At 36.7% G+C, this 20,168-nt stretch overlaps 1 protein-coding gene across 3 annotated transcripts in view; it reads left to right on the top strand.

Annotated features, from left to right (window-relative positions):
* Positions 1–20,168, top strand: part of Herc4 (HECT and RLD domain containing E3 ubiquitin ligase 4) — a 604,012-nt gene that overhangs the window by 145,214 nt on the left and 438,630 nt on the right. For all 3 annotated transcript variants that reach the window (XM_090409674.1, XM_090409672.1, XM_090409675.1), the window contains one exon: positions 15,822–15,952. In XM_090409674.1, the coding sequence (XP_090265800.1) occupies positions 15,822–15,952 (131 nt within the window). The remainder of the gene's footprint in view (positions 1–15,821; positions 15,953–20,168) is intronic.

The following is a 20,168-nucleotide window of genomic DNA, read 5'->3' as shown; positions in this document are numbered from 1 at the left end:
AGTCATTATAATTTTTGAGAAAAGGGCGGTCAGCCATGTTTGGCCTCGTTGATCGAGATGTTTTAGAAACTCAGGGAGGATACCATCACTCCTGCAGCCTTGCCATTCTTGGTGAATTTTAAGGCTACCTGTACCTCTTCCCGAGATGCTAGGTGTACAAGTTCAGGAAGCTCGGGGCCCGTCTTCTGGATTAGTCTGATGGAAGATTGCACAATAATTTTCCTGATATAACTAAGATGTATCTTGAAAGTTTTTAATAAATGATTAGCCATTAGATTAGGAGTTATCTCTGTTGTTTTGTGTGTTGTTGGTTCTGCTCCACCTAATTTTCTCAGAAGTGACCAGCTTTTCTGGCTGGATGTGTTGAAATCGAGTTCATGGATGGTTGAGATCTATTTTTCCTGTCTGTTTTTATCCAGCTTTGCTATGAGCTCCTTAGTAACAGTTGGGTCTTCAGTTTTTTTCATATTTGCCTAAAAGTTCCTCAGTTTCTCTACTCTAGCATGGGATATATTGTTTTCTGTAGCCTCTAGGAATAGAGGCTTTGGCTGCAGTTTTGATTAGTTTAACAAATCTTGAATAGCAATTAGGAGTGGTGAAATTGCTATAATGGTTTGCTCTATTTGTTTCTGAAATGCATTCCAGTTAGACCTGCGAAGGTTCCATCTAGCAATTGGTGTTCCGCTGATGACTGGGATTGATGTGCCTGTCTCTATTAGTGTAGGACAGTGTTTCTCAAACTTCAGATATCCCCATACCCCTTCTTAAATTTTCATTATTACCAAGTACCCCCTAATTAATTAATTAAAAAATAAATCCAATAATTAATTAAAAATAAATTAATTAATTAAAATTAATAAATTAATTTAAAATATTAATTAAAATTGAATATCTATTTTATTTGAATTTATATGTTCATGTAAACAAAAAATATGATTTATTTTTAAATTATGGTTCTCTAGAGATGCCAGACGACACAATTTCATTCTGATCCTGATGCAATATCAACGTTTTCTTGTTGCTTACAGCTACTTGTATTTGCTATATTGCTCTCTTTTGGGGGTTTTATAAATCCAATCTTGAACCAATGATCCGTAAGAATAAATACGTAAGAATTTGAAAGCTAAAAAAAAAATACTGTATTTGCTCGTATACTGTATTAACCCTAACTTTTTTTCCAAAATTAAAGCTAAAAAATTGTTGCGAGATATGTGCGGGAATTTTCGGAAATTAAAGTTTTCAGAAAAAAACTGAAAATGGCGCGACTTACCAAGAAGCTCTTACTCGCTATCACTACTTTTGGCATCGAGAACAGTTTCTTTGTGTGCATCGTCAAAGTCATCTATCCAAATAGCGTCATCTTCTTTCCCAGTAATTTACAAGACTTGAGATACATAGAACAGCGAAGAACTGCATATGATTGATGCGGTATTAACAAAAGATCGCGCGAACCAAAGAGAAATCAGCATTTCAACAGTTGAGTTGAAATGCTAATTCTCTTCAACCAAATTCCATAATATCTGAAAAACATTCACTATATATTTCTTAGTTTTAACATGTTAACGACGGGGGTGGTGTCAAGCAAAACCATATGTTCCACTGGCAACATATGGTTTTGCTTGTCTATAAATAATTTTCTGTTGGAGAGGGGATGTGATTCATTAGTTAGTGCCGTTTTATCCCGGTTGTCTCTAATTGAACTGTTTGTTGAAAAATATAATGACTCCTTTAATTATGCATAGCCGAAAATTGCCACGTATCCTCTAACGACCTTTCGCGTATCCCCGGGGTAAGCGTACCACACTTTGAGAAACACTGGTGTAGGACAATGCTGACTATTAGGGAATCTGTTGAGGATGGTTCTGGTTGTTGGCAGAGGGTGGTCTTCAGAGTCTTTAGAGACTATGCACAGATCTGGGGTATAGGTTCTGTTCCATCTGGCTGAGTGGAGAGTGCCTTCCTGCTTGGCATCGTAAATCAAATACAGGTTATATGTATTCATCCAGTTAACTAGATTATTACCCTCGCGGTTGTTAGAGGAATAGCCCAACATGGTATGATGAGAGTTGAAGTCACCAATATAGATAGCAGGGTGAGGTGGTGGCCGGTCCATCAGATCAGGCCAGGATTGCAATGGTGGTTTGTAGACATTGTAGATTGTGGTATTTTGAACTTTAATACCTATGGAGTAGTCTGCATCAGGTACACATTATGTCCTTGAGGCCAGGCCGGATGTGGGTTGCCAGGCCATGCTTGGGATGGCAGTTTTAAGACACGAGAATTAGGCTTGGGATCTTTACTCTATTGAGGGCTGTGTCAGGCACACGGGTTTCCTGGAGAGCCAAGACGTCAATTGCTTTGTCTTTGACTATTTTGCCTATGACTTCGGCTTTGGATTTAGATAGTTCTTCTATGTTTAGGGAACATATCCTGAGAGAGTGTTGTTTAGGGGACTGTAACTTATTTTTCGAAGCTTGCCCTCCCCAAACAAGCAACATGATCCTTGTTATTCCAGGAGATCGAGCCAGCATGGAGCCTTTTAAGTTTTGTATTCATCATAGTTGCTGTTAGTGTCTAGGAGGCTTGGTACCTTTGGACGCCTTGTTTGAGACATTAACTTCATGTTACCTGTGATTCATCTCTGAGGTTTCTTTTGTCTTTTTGTCTGAAGCACCAGCAATGTACCACACGATAACACTATTGGCTGGGGGGGGGGGGCACGGGAAGGCTGTCTCAATCCCTCCTATATCTGCTGTAAGTTTGAATGATAATTTTATTTTGATTGGGAATAATATTTTTGATAATATGCTAATATTGCTAATATTTTTTCATTCAAAATACATTACTTTCCTGCTCAACTCCTAACGTTTTACAAATCTCAGTTCCAACTAACCGTAGAATATTGTCATTTTGTTTGGGGATAGTAAACCCAAAATCTCCCTAAGAATTATTGATTCTATATACAGAAAGGGGCAGTCTCCCCCCCCCCCCCCATAATAAACTCCCTCCAGTAACATTCTCATAGGTAATTAAAATAAAAAGCCAAAATCCTACATAACAATATAGGATTCTTTTTATTTTAATTACAAAATACAAGCACACCTTTATGGCATTCGTATAGTGAAGGTATGTAAGTTCTTTTTACTAAGCTTTGATATTTTCCAGGTCTACCTACTCACTGATGAGACCACAGAAAAGGTTGAAACCGGTCTGGGTAGTGACCTCCTCTCATAATGTAATGACAGTATTACATCTCCTGGGAGCTGTGTTTTACATTATGAGAGAATATCAAGAATAGTGAGGGAGCTTGCTCCACCTTTGCTTCGAATTGCCTTCGCCGATAGTTTTTCGGCATTGAAACTCATAGGTCGTAGTTATCGATCTTGAGTTTCACTTACTGGCTATATAACAATATAGGATTCTTATCCATTTAATATTCTCATAGGTACTCAATTTCTACATTGAGCATAAGCCTTTTTTATAGGTATAGAAAGTTTTTTCACTTGGTTACAAATTAAATTAAACTTGCAAAGAAATTATATTATTGTTTAATCCTTTATCCAAGTGTAAGAATTCAAAGTTTGCATATGAAGTGTCTTCATGACTAGGCTATTTTTATATAGAGGCTAAGGATTTCAAATCAGTTGGCTTAGTATCCCATAATGCAAAGTGCACTTCCTTTGAGATGTGCATAATGCTCTGCATTATGGGAGAGCTACTATCCAAATATGAACCATTTTCATTCTTTATTAAGTTCTCATTAGTGGGAGACAGACCCAGATGATATCAAGATTGAATTATATGACAAGAAATGTATGACTTCTACATATTCAACATCAATATCTCATAGAGGTGTGGTTCCCACTGATGAGACCTCAATAAATCCTTTCTTCATAGTTAAATGGTGAACAGCATTCATTTTTTAAAAATCATGTAACCTCTGTAACACAATTGGAAGAATGACAGTATGTGTTGCGCCCTTCGATTGGAAAAAGCCTAAGTTCAATTCTTGCCGTGATGAGAGGAATCTTTATATAGTTTTTTTCAATTGAAGATGAGTTAGCCAATCTAATACAGAGGTAGCAGGGTTTTTTCTCCTGGAGACTCAGGTTTTTCATTCTGCATACAGATAAATCAGTCTTCAGAAGTGGGCAGTAGATGGGGTTGATGTGGATGATGATGGTAGTGGCAGTTTCACTGTAGTAAGTCGATTAAGTGGTGAAGATGGAGAGTTGTAGAGTAGAGTTGGTGCTCTCCCTCGATGAGTCTTTAAAACTCCTCGGAGGCGTCACGAAATAATAATAATAATTTATGGAGACAATTTTGGCTAAAGCACTTCAGATCTAGGCCTGCTCAGAGAAAGTGATACTTTCTCTAAGCCAAAATCAAAATGACCCAAAATCAAATTATGAATTTGAAATCCAAACTCTCTCATCACATCATCTTCCTTATACCCTCTTTTACCTTGCGGTGTCGAGGGTCTCTAGTTATGTGAATACTGATATTTGGAATGTGCTTGAAAGGATCACTGACAACTCAGCTAAATATATTCTGGAATCTAATAAAGAAAAGCTTATAGTTCAATTTCATAGATTTTTAATCTACAAAATCTATAATCATACAATTATAACTAATTGGGATATCTCTTCCATGGTAAATCACACTTGGAGCAGCCAATCATGGACAGTGGAGATGAGGAGCAACCAACCAACTGTTAGTAATTGATATGTGATCAGCCTGTCTAGCTATACCCTGAATAATGGTGAACTTTTGCTATTTAAGGCATAGACTTCACATTAGCACCTAGAACAGTTAATGAAATGGATGTTATATACCACTTTTAAATGGGTATTAAATGTCTTCCCAAATTTGTCTAGAAACTTAAATGAAGTCTATCACTTCTTGGCCATCAGACACTTGGAAAACTGTTACCATGTTATGCATACTCTCCCATAATTTATTCTGTTCCCAGAGTTCACAAACATAATGTTCTGCTGATAGTTGAAGGTATAGATAGCCCTTATTATTACCTAGCCAAGAAATTAGTGTCAACACGTGAGGAGTTGGTAGGTCATTTGCCTTCCAATATAAAGAACACACAGCACTTCATAAACAAAACTGAAAACATAATGCTTAACAAAGATGATTTAGTAGTCATTTTTGACGTTTCTGCCCTTACACAAATGTCCCAATCAGTGACACTATTCTTTTCTTACAGAACAAATTTCGACCTGATACCACTGCTCTCTTTGCCCACTTACTACATTTTGGTTACCCCATTACAAACTTTTATATGGAAGCTTTTGAGCAGCATATTCTAAATTCCTTTACTTCATAACCTATTTGGCTTAGATATGATGATGATGTTTTCTTTATCTGGCACCATATTTTACATACCTTCCTCAGCCACACGAACAAACAACATGATTAAGCTTACATCAGTATGCTTAATCATCTTTATGCTATTATACAAAACATGTAATTGTGCAATGTAGTTTGTGGATCATGTTGTTGTGTAGATACACATACCAGCTACTGAATTAAAACTTTTATCTATTACCACATTCGACCTTCTTGAGTTGAAATTACAGTACATATGCTATTTCGCATAGATTCCACTAGATGTTGGATTGCATCTACAACATACCAGGCATTCACCAAATACTCCTTTAACTTTCTCAGATTTGACAGAAGAGGACTTGGCTCCCAGATCTGTTTTTTTAATATGTCCCATACATTCTCAATGGGATTCAGGTGGAAGCTTAGTGTTGGCCAGGGAAGATGGTGGAAGTCACTGTCATGCTCGATAAAAAGTCAACATCACAGATGGATTTGATCAGCAACAGTATTTAGATATTCCTTGGAGGATACTCGACCTTCCAACATTATCAGGGGACCTATTCTGTACCAATAGAACATGCATCATACTGTGGCCTAACCTCCAGAACCTTGAGTTGGGTTTACAAGGCAAGCTGGGGTTCATTTCTTCATGGGGCTCCTGCCAAACCTTCTTCCTACTGTTGGTATAGAACAAGGTGTACTGTAATTCATTGGACCATGACTTTTTTTTCCAGTCTTGCAGTGTCCAGTCATGGTGTTCCTGACACCACTGTAGACGAAGTTTCCAGTTCTCCACAGAAATCAGTGTTCTATATAGGCATGGGACTGCCAACATCGATCCTCTTTAGTTCCCTGTGCATAGTTCAGTGAGATATGGAGCATGAATAGCTTTCATTAAATGCTTCGGTCATTTGCTCCCTCCACAGAAAAAGTTCTGTTTGTCTGTACAAGTCTTCTCAGATTACAATCTTATTCCTGACACACTGTTTTAGGATCACGGTTACACATCTTAGACAAGCAATATGGGTTATTTTTCCACTGATTAAATACCTGGGATATCTCACATTTTGAGAAACCAGTCATGTCTACTGTTTTCAAAAATGTTGGCTCTAGCCACACAGGCACCAACAATAATCCCTCTATTGAACTCCAAAAGATCCTGTTTTTTTTCCATCGTGATCAACACTATTGACAAGGAGCATTTTTAAATAGTTGACTAGAACAGTGGTGATGCATGTGACCAAATATTTTGCTTATATGCTGGGTAAGCGACATTTATGTACATCTGCATAAAGATTTCTAATTCAGTGGCCAGTGTGTTAAGTTGATTGTGTAGAAAGAGTCCTCTCTGTCGATGGAAGTTTTTTCACTTTGTTATGTTAGCAGTTATATATTTGGTTTAATCTTTTATCCAGGTGTAAGCAAACCAAGTTTGCACCTGAAGTATTTTCAGGACTGCGGCAACTCATGGTAAAGGGGGAGTGAGTTCTGATCACTTGCCTTAGTATCTCCCATAATGCAAAACACGTCTCCTTGCGAACATATATAATGCTATGCATTAAGGGAAGGGCCACTACCCAGACCGGTTTCGATCTTTATTGAGGTCTCATCAGTGGGAGCCAGACCCAGAGGTGGTGATACTAAGGTGGAAGTAATGTAGAAGTCATATCACCATATACCAGTTGCCGAAAGGTATCAACACACCTTAGTATTAAAATTCTGTGGATTAGAGATAGTTGTTGGAAGTTTTTTCCTTTGGGTATGTTATCAATTATATATTTGGTTTAATCCTTTATCCAAGTGTAAGCAAGTTTGCGCCTGAAGTATTTTCAGGACTGCGGCAACTCATGGTAAAGGTGGAGTGAGTTCTGATCACTTGCCTTAGTATCTCCCATAATGCAAAACACGTCTCCTTGCAAACATATATAATGCTATGCATTAAGGGAAGGGCCACTACCCAGACCGGTAGTGGTCTGGGTAGTGGCCCAGACCACTACCCTTTATTGAGGTCTCATCATACTTAAGGTGCAAACTTGGTTTGCTTATACTTCAAAAAAAGTAATGACTTCTGCATTACTTCCACCTTGGTATCACCACTTCTGGGTCTGACTCCCACTGATGAGACTCAATAAAGGTGAAATTGGTCTGGGTAGTGGCCTTCCCTTAATGCATAGCATTATACTTGTCTGCAAGGAGATGTGCTTTGCATTATGGGAGATACTAAGGCAAGTGATCAGAACTTACTCCACCTTTACCACGAGTTGCCCTAGTCCTGAAAATACTTCAGGTTTGCTTACACTTCGATAAAGGAGTAAACCAAATATATAATTAGTCCCCTCTGTCATTGAAGTGTTGTATAATAATTACCACATTGCAATGTTATAATTGTTACTCATTGAGTTTTAGAATTTATGGACTTTACAACCGTGTTATAAATAACTATTTTAATTTCCCGACGTTTCGACCTTCATATTAAAGTCATCATCTGGAGTATATACAAATTTACAAGGGCAAGCTGAGTTACTTTTCACAGTAAACTAAAGAAACAATGATTTGATCACTGTTCAGTGGTTATTCTACTGGCATGACCTCTAGTGAAAAAAAAAAAAAAATATATATATATAAATACAGATAAAATTACAAATTAATTAATTATTAGAAACTACATCAAAGCTAAATTCTATTTAAGATAACATGAGCGAAACATTCTTTCTTATAGATAGTTTTCTTACAGTAACAATGAGGTCTTATTTTTAATTACAATTGTTATATTAGATTTAGGATTCGGGATTATATACAGTTCTGTTTATAGTTAACTCTTGGGGAGAAAGATTCCGTGAGTAGAATATGTGCCTTCCATATGCTTGGGATTTTTAGGCCATCATCATTGTTCAGATCAGGGTGGTTGATAAGAATCTCACAGGTTTCCTTAAATTTGCGTTCATACCATGTTTTGGTGTGATGTAAACAACTGGTGCTTTTCCAGTCAGTTCTGTAAAGTATTCAGGGCATGATCAGAAAGGCTAGCTTTTTTAATGTGTCATTTATGTTCCTTTTGTCTGATAGGAATTGTGCATCCTGTTTCCCCTATATATGGTAGATTAGATTACAGGTGCAATACTGTATACTCCAGGATGGGCCAGCAGAGGGAGTGGGTCTTTGGATGAGTTGAGTCAACTTTTTAATTTTGCAGGAGGTTTAAAGGTGGTTTTGAGGTTGTATTTCTGTAGTATTCTGTTTATTTTATCTGATGTCCCTTTAATGTAAGGAATGGTTATAGTTTTATTGTAGTACGGTTTATCTTTGTGTTTTATTGAGGTCTTGTAGAGAATTTTGTTAATAGTATTTTGGCTGTAAACATTTTTTAGAAAAGTATTGCTGATAACTTTAAATTCGTCTTTCAACGCTTGTTCATTGGAGCAGATCTTAAAAGCCCTGTTTTTAGAGTATTAATCACACCTAGTTTTTGTGTTGGGTGGTGGTAGGAGTTTATGTGTATATATTGGCCAGTATGTGTCGATTTCCGGTAAACAGTGAAGGAAAGACTGCCAGAAGGAAGACGTGTGACAAGTGTATCTAGAAACGGAAGTGTGTTCTGTTTTTCAATCTCAATTGTGAACTGTATGCGTTTGTGTTGTTTGTTTAGGTGACTAAGGAAAATGTCTAGTGTCTGGTGGCCATTGGGCCAGATCATGAAAACATCGTCAAAATATCTAAGCCAGACTTTGGGTTTTAAAGGAGAGGAATCTAGAGCATCTTGCTCAAAATGTTCCATATAAAAGTTAGCGGTGGGGAGGGATAATGGCGAGCCCATGGCCGTGCCTGCTTTTTGTAGGTAGAAAGTGTTGTGCCATACAAAATAACCAGAACTTAATACATATGCAAAGAGCACCGTTATATCTGGAGGGAATTTGTTCTGTAAAAGAAGGATTGTGTCATTGATTGGAACATTTTCGTAAAGAGGGCAGAGACATCAAAACTGACTAATAAATCATCTTTTTCTAATGTAATGACTTTCATTATGTTTATGAAGTGTTGTGTGTTTCTGATATGGGGGGGGGGGGAATGACCTACCAACTTCTTGAGTGTTGCCACTAATTTCTTGGCTAGGTGATAGTTCGGGCTGTCTATACCTTCGACTATAGGCCGGAGTGGTGTGTTTTGTTTGTGTATTTTTGGTAGACCGTAAATTCTCGGGGAATGAGTGTAGTGCGGAAGTAATTTTTTGACTGTCTCTTCGGGCCATGTAGTAATTGATTTAAATAGTTTCTCTGTTTTCTTTTTTATTCTATTGGTTGGGTCGTAGTTAACAAGTTGGTATGTACTGTTGTCCAAGACTAGCAGATTCTTTTCTAAATAAGTAGTTCGGTTTAGAATAATAGTGGCACTTCCTTTATCAGCTCCAGTTATTACGATGTTCGGATTTGATTTTAATAATTTCATCACTATTAATTCGTGTTTTGTTAAGTTGCATGTTATTGTTTTCTTATGATTTATATTTAAAATGGTGGCAGTTTTTCTAAATGTATTTTATCTGCTATGTTATTTGGGATGAATCTTAAGCCTCTTTCAATGTTACATTGAAACAGGCTTAAGTGTCGTAGCACTCGATCTGAGTGCTACGACAAAATTTTTACCTTTGCTGAGTAGCAAGAGTTCATCTTTGTTTAAGGCGTGGTTGGATAGGTTAACTACATTTCTGTTACCTGCAGGCGATTGGTGGCGCCTGTTGTTTCTTGCTTCTGGTTGGTTGTTAGCTTTCACTGTGAAGAAATTTGAATATGTCCGTTGGTTTTGTCGATCTTTTAGTCTATGAAATTTAGATATGAGATTTTCTTTCTTAGTTTGAAGGATATGGTGTGCCGTGTTGTCTGTAATCTTTTCGAGGATAATCCAGATATCTACATTCAAGTAATTTGAAAGTTCAGATTTTACATTTTGTACCTGGTTTTGAGTAACAGCCAAGTTTTTTCTTGTAGCCTGGATCTGTTCTCTGAGTAATGCTTTCTTTTCTTTCTTCTTGAAATGTAACTCAGCTTGTCCTTGTGTATTTGTATATACTCCAGATGATGACCTTAATATGAAGGTCGAAACATCGGGAAATTAAAATAGTTATTTATAACATGGTTGTAAAGTCCATCATTTCTAAAATGAATGCTGATCACCATGCAAAATTAAAAGAAAAGTTACTCATTGAGATCCTGTGTGAAACCACTGTCCATTTATTTAGAAGCATGAAGTGAATTGAAAAAAAGTGTCATGTTAGAGCTCTAAAGCAGGGATTATGTAAAAAAATAAATAAATAAAAATACAAAATTATATACAATTAATAAAAATAAAAGGAATCCTTAGCTCACCCAAAGCACAAACATACACACAAAGCATGCTTTCCCTGCCCTTATATATTCTTATGACATGTTCTTTATCACTGCCAGTATATACACTGGTGTCCAAAAGCCAAGGACAAACATTTTTCCTGTATATAAAAAGATTTTCATGACTGCAGCCAAATGTAGACATAAATTTATTGCCAGCATACTAATAAATTATATTAAACAAAAAATGTTTTATAAATTTCATACAAATTAAATTGCAATACATTTTTGGCAAAAGTTACAAATTTCCTAAGGACGTAGTTAAGAAATTAACGTAAAGTGCTTAGAGAGCTATGCAGAGAGACATTTCAATACAGAATATGTCCACCCTGAATTGTGATGCAGCTCTCACAATGCCATACTATGCTTAGCACCAAGTGATTCAGGAGTTCTTGAAGCAAACTGGCCCATCGTTCCTCCAAAGCAAGGATAAGGCCTTGTTTTCTTTCTGGGGAGGAATTTTGAGCATCAATTCACCTGCCTATTGCAACCCAAATGTGTTCTATTTGGTTGAGATCTGGGCAGCATGTTCTGGTCACTTGATTTGATTAATGTCCTCGGTCTCCAGAAGTATCCTCATTGCTCGTGTATGATGTGGTGTGGCAGTGTCATTCATAAAAATGAATTCTTCGCCTACAGCACCATGGAACAATCAAACATGATGTTGAAGAACTTCATTGCAATATTGTTCACTAGTCATAGTCCCTTTTTCAAGCACTTGTAGCTTGGTGCATCCGTTAAGGATAATGCTTTCCCATACCATAATCCGAGGACTACCGTATCTATCTCTTTCAAGAACATTCTTGTGATGGTAAGCAGTACCACTTTCATGCCAGATCAAATGTTGTCTAGAATCAGAGGAAAGACTAAAATGAATCGGTAAAGATTATAGTAGCCCATTGGTGTCTTGTCAAATTTTTATCAATACAACAGCACTGAAAGCGTGCTCTAAGATAAGATATGGATAAAGGGATTCAGACTATAGGTCTTCTGGCATATAGGCCTACTTGTCGCAGATGTCTTGCCACAGTTTGTCAAGATATCTGCGTAACTGTACTTGAATGGAGCTGACTTGCAAGCTGACCTGTTGTGATTCATCGATAACATTTTGTTGTTATAATTGAAAATCTGTCTTCACACACCATGGTGATCTCTTAGTAAACGTCTCAAACACATTCCATTGGCTTGAAATGCTGCCCAGAGCCTGGACATAACCCTATGTGAGATTCCAAACTTACTGGCAATATCAGTAATTCCACAACCTGCTTCAAGTTTTCCATTAATTTTCATCATCATCATCATCATCAAATTCCTGCCATGTACCCTCAAGGGGTGTACAGGATATGATAGTACTACGTGAAAAAAAATTTACATCATTACTAACTTCCTATCTACAATTTTCCTCCAAATCAGTCTGTTACTTGTCAAGACTCCAACATTATCAGATCTTATATTTCTATCGTCTAAGGCACTTTGTACTGTATCAATCCACCTATATCTTGGTCTTCTTCTGGGTCGTTTTCCTGCCAACCTGACAGAGAACACGTGTTTTGCTCATCTTTCTTCGCCCATTCTGTTTAAGTGACCATACCACCTGAGATTAGCTCTGCTAATATATTCCTGGATGCTGACAATGTCAAGTTCTATCCTAATATCCTCGTTTTTAATATGATATTGCCATTGATGCCATCTGTTCATGCCTATAATCTTTCTCAGAACTCTCATATCTGCGGTCTCTAGTCTTTGGTCAAGTGTTTTACTTCTGACCCAGCTCTCTGATCCATAAGTTAAAATTGGTTTGAACATTGTCTTGTATACAGCTAATTTAGTGTTCCGACTAATTCCTCTCTTATTCCATATGAATTTATTCAAATGACTTCCCACCATACCAGCTTTGCTGATTCTGTTATCTATTTCTATATTTAATTTACCATCTTCACTAAAAATTGTGCCCAAGTAGCTGAAATGTTTTACATGTTCCACAGGTTCTCCATTCGCAACACAGTTGACATTTTCAGTGATTCTGCCTATTTTCATTGTCTTTGTCTTTTTATTGCTGACCTTCATACCATATCTATTACAACAGTTATTCAATTTAGTCAGAGAATCCTGCAGACTTGTAGCAGATTTATTTAGAAGTATAACATCATCCGCATAAAGCAAAGAGCTGACATTAACATCTCCAATTATGATATCATGTTTATTACCACTTTCCTTCATAATGTGATCCATATAGATAATGAATAACAGAGGGGATAATGTACATCCTTGTCTCATACCAGATTTAACATTAAACCATCTTCCTGTACTTCCATAAATTCTAACTGCTGACTTAGAACTCAAATAAAGACTAAGTATTGCTTGATATAATGCCCCACTGACACCATATAACTGCAGTGTATTGAATATCTTCTCTCTTGGCACCTTGTCATATGCCTTTTCCAGATCGACAAAACTTAAATAAAGATCTTTGTTATATTCCCATGATTTCTCAACTATTTGTCATAAAGTGAAGATCTGATCCTGACAGCCTCTTTGGCCTGAATCCAGCTTGTTCTTCACCAAGCTTTTCTTCCACAATTCTTCTCAACCGTTTCTCAAGTATGCTTGCATAGATCTTGCCAGGAACACTGAGTAGAGAAATACCTATGTAATTCTCACATTCAGTTTTATTTTCCTTTTTATATATGGGTACTATGAGAGCTCTACTCCAATCATCGGGAATTCGTCCCTCTATCCAGGCTTTCTGAACTATGCAGTGCAGCCACTGTAAGGCTTTCATACCACCATATTTCAGCATTTCTGGTCGAATATCATCTACTCCTGCTGCCTTTCCACATTTCAAGCCTTTGATGGCTTTTTCTACTTCAAGTATGGATATGTATTTCTGACTGCATGCCTGGTCAGTGTTTTTTACCACTGTGCTGTCATCACTGCTTGTTTCATTGAGCAGTTTTTCAAAGAAATTACTCCATACTTCAAGGATATCTTTTTCTCGCATTTTCATGTCACCTTTATTATCTCTAACTCCTTTTACAACACTCTTTCCTCCATTCCTAAGCTTCTTCAACAACCTCCAAAATATTTTGCCACCTTCTTGATATTTATTTTCTATATTCTTGCCAAAGTCCTCCCATTACTTTTGCTTAGCTAGTTTTACACAGTGTTTAGCATTCTTGCATTTGTCTCTGTATTCTCTAAGAGCACAAGCTGACTTATTTAACAGGAACTTTTGATATGCTTTCTTCTTTTCCTTCACTGCCTCATTAACTTCCTGTGTCCACCATGGAGTTTTAATTTTTCTATCCTTGCAGACAACTTCACCACATACCTCTCTAGCTGAATCAATTATTGCTTTTTTCAAGGCTTGCCACTGAATCTCCAGGGTTTGATTCCTGTTCTCAAACTCTTTCATTTTTTCTTCAATAATCTTTGTGTATTTTAGTCTACAGTTCACATCTGAGAGCTGCTCAACTTTTATTCACTTTAAAACTTTCTTACATATTATTCTTTTCAATATGAAATTCAATTTTATCCTACTCAAGACTAAAAGTGATCACTTCCAATTTCAAATCCTCTGTACACTCTGGTGTCCTGCACCAGGGAGAAAACATCACTATCAACAATAACATAGTCAATGAGACTTTTCTTATTCCTTGCCTCTTCTCTCCATGTGAATTTGTGCACATTTTTATGTTGAAACATGGTGTTAGTATTAACCAGTTCATGTCCTGAGCAGAAATCCAACAAATATTTTCTATTATTATTAGCTTTGCCCTTTTCTCCAAATTTTCCCAAAATATTTTTGTATATCTCACAGTCATTTCCTACTCTGCTATTTAGATCCCCAACAAGGACCAACTTTTCCTTCTTCATTGTGGCAGTTGCTTTTTCTAAAGCCTCAAAAAATTCCTCCACTTCTACCTTAGTAGAACCTTCTGTGGGACCATGGGCACAAATAAGTCTCATTGTCCAGTTCCTCATTCTCATATTTGCCCACATTACTCTACTTGAGACTGCCTGCCATTCAAGAAGATTAGCCTCGTATTTTGTGTTGAATACTATGGCTACTCCTTCTTTTCCTTTGTCATTGCCTGAATATAACATTTTCTATTTATTGCTCAGAAAGATCTCACCAGTTTTTATCTTTTTTGTTTTAGTCACCCCTATTATGTTGATCTGGTACTTATGTAATTTCTCAGCTAGCTCCATTTCTTTGCCCTTCAGGCTTCTTATTTTGATCGTACTGATCTTTAACTCTGGTGATGTTGAGTTGGGGTGTGTTTTCAGATTTGTTCCAGTACTGACTTTTCGCTGTTCCCCCTGGTTCCCTGGCGAAAACAACGGGGGCCTTGTTTATCTGGTCAACGCTCCAGCCAGCCTGAAATTTTGTCATGTTGTACCATCATATTTTTTTTATTTTGGTTTAACCAATAAGAATACAATTTGGTCGGCTAAATTCCAAATTGCCAGCCCATACTTGTTTGTTCAGTATGCAAGTAGATATCCAACAGGGCACACCACGAGAAGGTGAGGATTGGACATTAGGTCAGAAGCCCTGGTCGGTTCTCCACATTCCTTGAAAGGCTATGTGGCGGTCTCCTCTTAGTTATACAGCTTTGACCCTTAAGCACCCATTAATTTTCTCCCACATGAAATCATCTAAGTGATGTCTTTGAGACATTACAAGACATTCAAGTTTCCAAATTTATTCCTTCATGAAAAGAGCTTCCTTCAGACACAATTCACTTAATACAGCATTTTGCTTTTTATCCTTTTGAGTCCTATCATGTGACTCCTTTTCACATTGGTTCGAAAACTTGAATATGTACTTGTTTTGTCATATAGTATTCAAGAAATATGGATATTTCAATAATTTTTGCTGCAGTGCATGTGAATGATAATTTTCAGACATGAATTTTAAAGATATTATTTTGGTTGTTTTGTGGCTTAATGAGGGCCTTAATCAATATATTAATAATTAATAAAAGATGACATTGATATGATACATTTTTCTACTTCCAAAAATATTAAAACAGATTATTACATGATAAGACACCTAGTGATTTTGTACCGATTATTTCTGCCTTTTTTTTTTTTTATTAGATGTGGAAAGTTCAGAAGGTTGTCCAAAGAAAAGACCATTGTGGGAAATAAATTTCTTAAAAGAAGATGTTGTGGTTCATAAAATAGTGTGTGGTGGTGATCATAGTTTTGTGATAGCAAGTAGCATAGTTGTAAGTGATTATTAATTTTGATACTGACTTTTCTTCATTACAGTGCTCTTTAAAAAAATACAAAAAAAAATCATAAAACAGTTCTGTATTCTTGGAAGGGATTTTGCCCTTATGATCTGGCATGACTCATTAGATTCATTACTGAGAAATTTTAAATTCATTTATCATACCATGAAATTTGTCGGCTGCATGTGCAATATTTCATGATTAAATAGATCTAGTAATGATTAATAATAGAACAATTATATATTTCTTCCATGCAATGATATCTACATGCTAATTTCTCTTATCTCCTAGAAAAGTTTTGCTATTAGAACTTAGCCAACAAGATTGCTTAAACCACACACAATTGTACAAGTATTATGCCAGCTAGCTAAAGGTATCACATAATTAAATCATATGAAGCATTAAAATTTATATATAAAAATATCACACATAACAAAAATATGTTGACATAATTGATGTTATTGAGATGAAGAAGCTAAAACAGATGAGATACATCTAAATAATAACTATCCGATGTAATATTCAGGAAGTAGTAATCATGAGAAAGAAGTGTGGTTTTAGTTTTCAGTGCCAAACCTGATTATAAACTTGTTCAATGACAAGCCCTTTCATGATAGTGATCTGAGCAGAAGTTAGATGTACTTTTCTGTCTGCGGTTTCACAGGAATGTTCTAATAGAGAAGAAATAGAGAACTTTAAAGTTATGAAAGAGGAAAGCTGACATAAGGAAAAACTGATTTTTGTTAGAGAGCTGAACAGCAAACTGGAAAATGAATCCCAGACATGTAGAAATGTTTGGAAAAATCTGGAGCAAAACTAACATAATGATAAATTCCTTATTGGCCAAATGATAAACATATCTGCTCTCCAACTGCTAGACTGCAGGTTTGAATCCCATTATAAGCATGGAAGTTTTGCTTATGTCTTTAGGTGGGAGATGACTTTTTCTCATATCACTGCAAATTCCCCAGTGGTGTGAGACCATGCTCTACATCTTGGATGTCCAAAGTAGCTTGAAAAAGTTTCATGTGTGGGCTGTACAGCAGTTTCTATTTTGTAATTATGTAAAAAAAGTTTATGTGACAGGAATAAATAATAATGCAAAAAAATTAATGAAATTAACACAAATAGAGAAAAAAATCCTTAACTCATTCAGAGTATTAATGTACTATATGTTTACAACCTTTCGAGTGGAAGTGACATAAAAAAATACTGTTGAATTTTTATTCAGGCACAGACTAGTTATTACATTTGTTGAAGTATAAAGTGGTAATTATGACAGACTTAGGAGGCATCTGGAAGCAGTGCCATGGCTTGAGAAGCTACAACGAAAGAATGTCAGTAGTGTATGGGAAGTGGTCGGAAATTGTTTGAGAGAAACAGTATCAGACTCCATACCCAAGATCAGAAGGATAAACCAAGTGGGGATTAAGTGGATGAATAGAGATATAAAGCAAGAGCCTGCAAAAAAAGGGAACACTTTGGAAGATATATATATATATAAAGGTGATTAGCATACTCATGATCAGTATAAAGTGCAAGCATGACGGATGACTCATATGCCAAGAAAAGTCACATCAGATTATGAGAGAAAATTAGTTAAGCAGCCCAAATAAATCCAAAGTAGTTTTATCATTAAGGAGCAAGTAAGAGGAAAATTGACTATAGTGACGTGGCTTTAATCACTGCTTATGGTAGGAGGTGAGAGAGGCAAAAGAAATAGTTGAGCCCTGAGTAATCAATTTACCAAGTTGTATCATACTGGTGCAGTTGCTGATGCAACCGAGATGCATGTTGAAATTGAGGTAGATGAACAAGAGGTGTTCATCTTGAAAAATATCATTGTGAATACAGCAGTGAGGACTGGATGGCATTTCAGCTCATGCACTATGTGAATGTGCATGAGAATTGGCATTGCCTGTGATGAAGTTGTTCAGTCTAGGTCTCAACTCTGGCAAAGGTCCAAGGAAGTGGAAAGAGGTAAGATAGTTCAGATAGTTCCACTACATAATTGTGACTGGAAGACAGAAGTAACATATCAGAAGTGGTTGTTAAAGTATTGGAAAAGTTGGTTAAAGGTAAAATCCAACTGTTGGTGGATAGGAATGCAATATTCTATAGTTGGCTTTGTAAAGGGTAGTAATTTTTATAATAAAGTGACAGCCAAATTGGATTAAGGAAATGCTTACACTATGATACTGTTGGACTTTACAAAGGCATTTGATAGACTTCCACATGGAAAACTATTACCTAAGTTGGAGCAAATGGGAATGGTTATGAAGCTAGTATTGGGAGGGGGGGGGATGAGCTGACAGACACCATAAAGTAGATATGTGGTGGAGTAGAATCTAGGAGAATGAGGGTAACTAGTGGAGTGCATCAAGTTTCTATACTAGGGCCACTACTCTTTAATTTGTATAGCAGCGATATGTAGGGAAGGATTTAAGTGGAGATAAAGATGGGGAAGTTATCTCCCTTTATAAGGCTATGATTCGGCTGCATCTTGACTACTGTGCATATATTTGACTACTGGGTTTCTCAGGAAACAGGATGTGGTAAAGAGAATTCAGAGATGAATGATCAAGCTTGGGACAGTGGAATGTCCCCCTATGAAGACAGCTTGAAGGTGTGTATGTTACAAAGTTTAGTTGATAAGTGGAAAAGAGTTAATATGATAGAAATCTATCAAAGATGTTTATAAAATTAATGCAAAGGAAATGTTTCACTATATATGACATAGTCAGAGAACAAAGGATGATCCATGGAAGTTATGTTAGAGTGTGGTTAGTAAGAGTGTGTGTGTGTGTGTGGACTAGATTTTTTGCATGGAGAGTGGTGAATGAGTGGAATGGATTGCCAGAATTAGTTGTGAGTGCCCTAACAGTGAATGAGTTTAAGGAGTGATGTATAATAGGTTTTGTATGTATAAAAGTTAGGGTGGGTCTTCCATGATGAGTCTCCAGACTCCATGGAGATACTGTATAATAATAATATATTCCTTGAGGGTACATATATCAAGAAATGCAGATTAAAAAGAACATGGCATCCTGTATTATTCCAGTTCCCTTTCAACTGTCATTCAAAAAAGGTTATTGGTTATTTTTTACAGAAAAACTACCATGTGCTCTCATGCAAATAAGAGACAAGAACTGTTTCTTGTTATCTATACACCTCTACATAGATAACAGTGCCACAATGTCACAGACTTGATGCAGGCATAATTTATAATTGGAATCTTTTTGAACTTCTCATCTGTAGAATCTATACTTATGGCCCATTGCTGTTGGTCCTTGTTTTCAAATTCTTCCAATTTGTAAAGTAATATTTGCCTGTTTGAGTATACGCTTGATGCTGCCCTTAATCAAATGATTTGGAAATATCACAAGCCTCTTCACCCCCCCCCCCCCCCATGGCCTGTATCCAAAGGTGGACAAGCTAGCTAGGATATTATCCATAGAACAGGAGTGGCAGAATCCATATTGGTAATCACTACATTAGATGGTGACCATCCACCTAGTGAAGAAGCTGACGCTGACTTTTAAGTCTCTTCTTTACCTTCTAGTGTACTGATGTGATGGCAGTGGGATGATAGTTGGATGGCCAATTCCACTTTCCTATTCAGAGCTAGACTGGACAAAGGTCCTTTTCATTGCTACTGGGCAGATGCCAAATGAGTATGATAGCTTATACAAGTGATACAGAATAAATTTCAACCCCGGAGCACAAGTTTTTAGTAAAAATTGGAGGGATACCATCCAGACCAAGGGGCTTATTAGTATTAAGATCATGAGAATCCATCCAATTTCCCACTTGCAAAAGATCAGAGGAAGCATGCTGTTGCAGCTTGTGGTACACGAGGAGGAAATCTGTCCTAGTTATTTATACAAGAGGTGGAGTACAACTACTTGTCTCTAGGTTATTTGAGAAGATGAGGAAGCTGCTTGAGTGTGACCTGTGACAATCGTTTGCATTCTTGCCACAATTAGATTCCTATACTAGTTCTTATAAACTATATACACTATTTACCAATAATTGTCTGGACACTTTAGCAATTTACAACTGATACCATCAGACAAACCCTAATATCGGGTATGTCCACCTTTGGCTTTGATCACCTCCTGCATCCTTTGAGGGAGACTTTCCACCAATGTTCAGCAGACAGGTGGAATTTGTCTCCATTCCTCCATCAAAGCAGCACTGAGTTCAGCTA

The sequence above is a fragment of the Typopeltis vanoorti genome, chromosome 19, assembly GCF_054136105.1.
Source record: "Typopeltis vanoorti isolate ZY-2024b chromosome 19, IOZ_Tvanoo_1.0, whole genome shotgun sequence".
Classification (NCBI taxonomy): Eukaryota; Metazoa; Arthropoda; class Arachnida; order Uropygi; family Thelyphonidae; genus Typopeltis; species Typopeltis vanoorti.
This window is presented reverse-complemented; position numbering and strand designations above follow the sequence as displayed.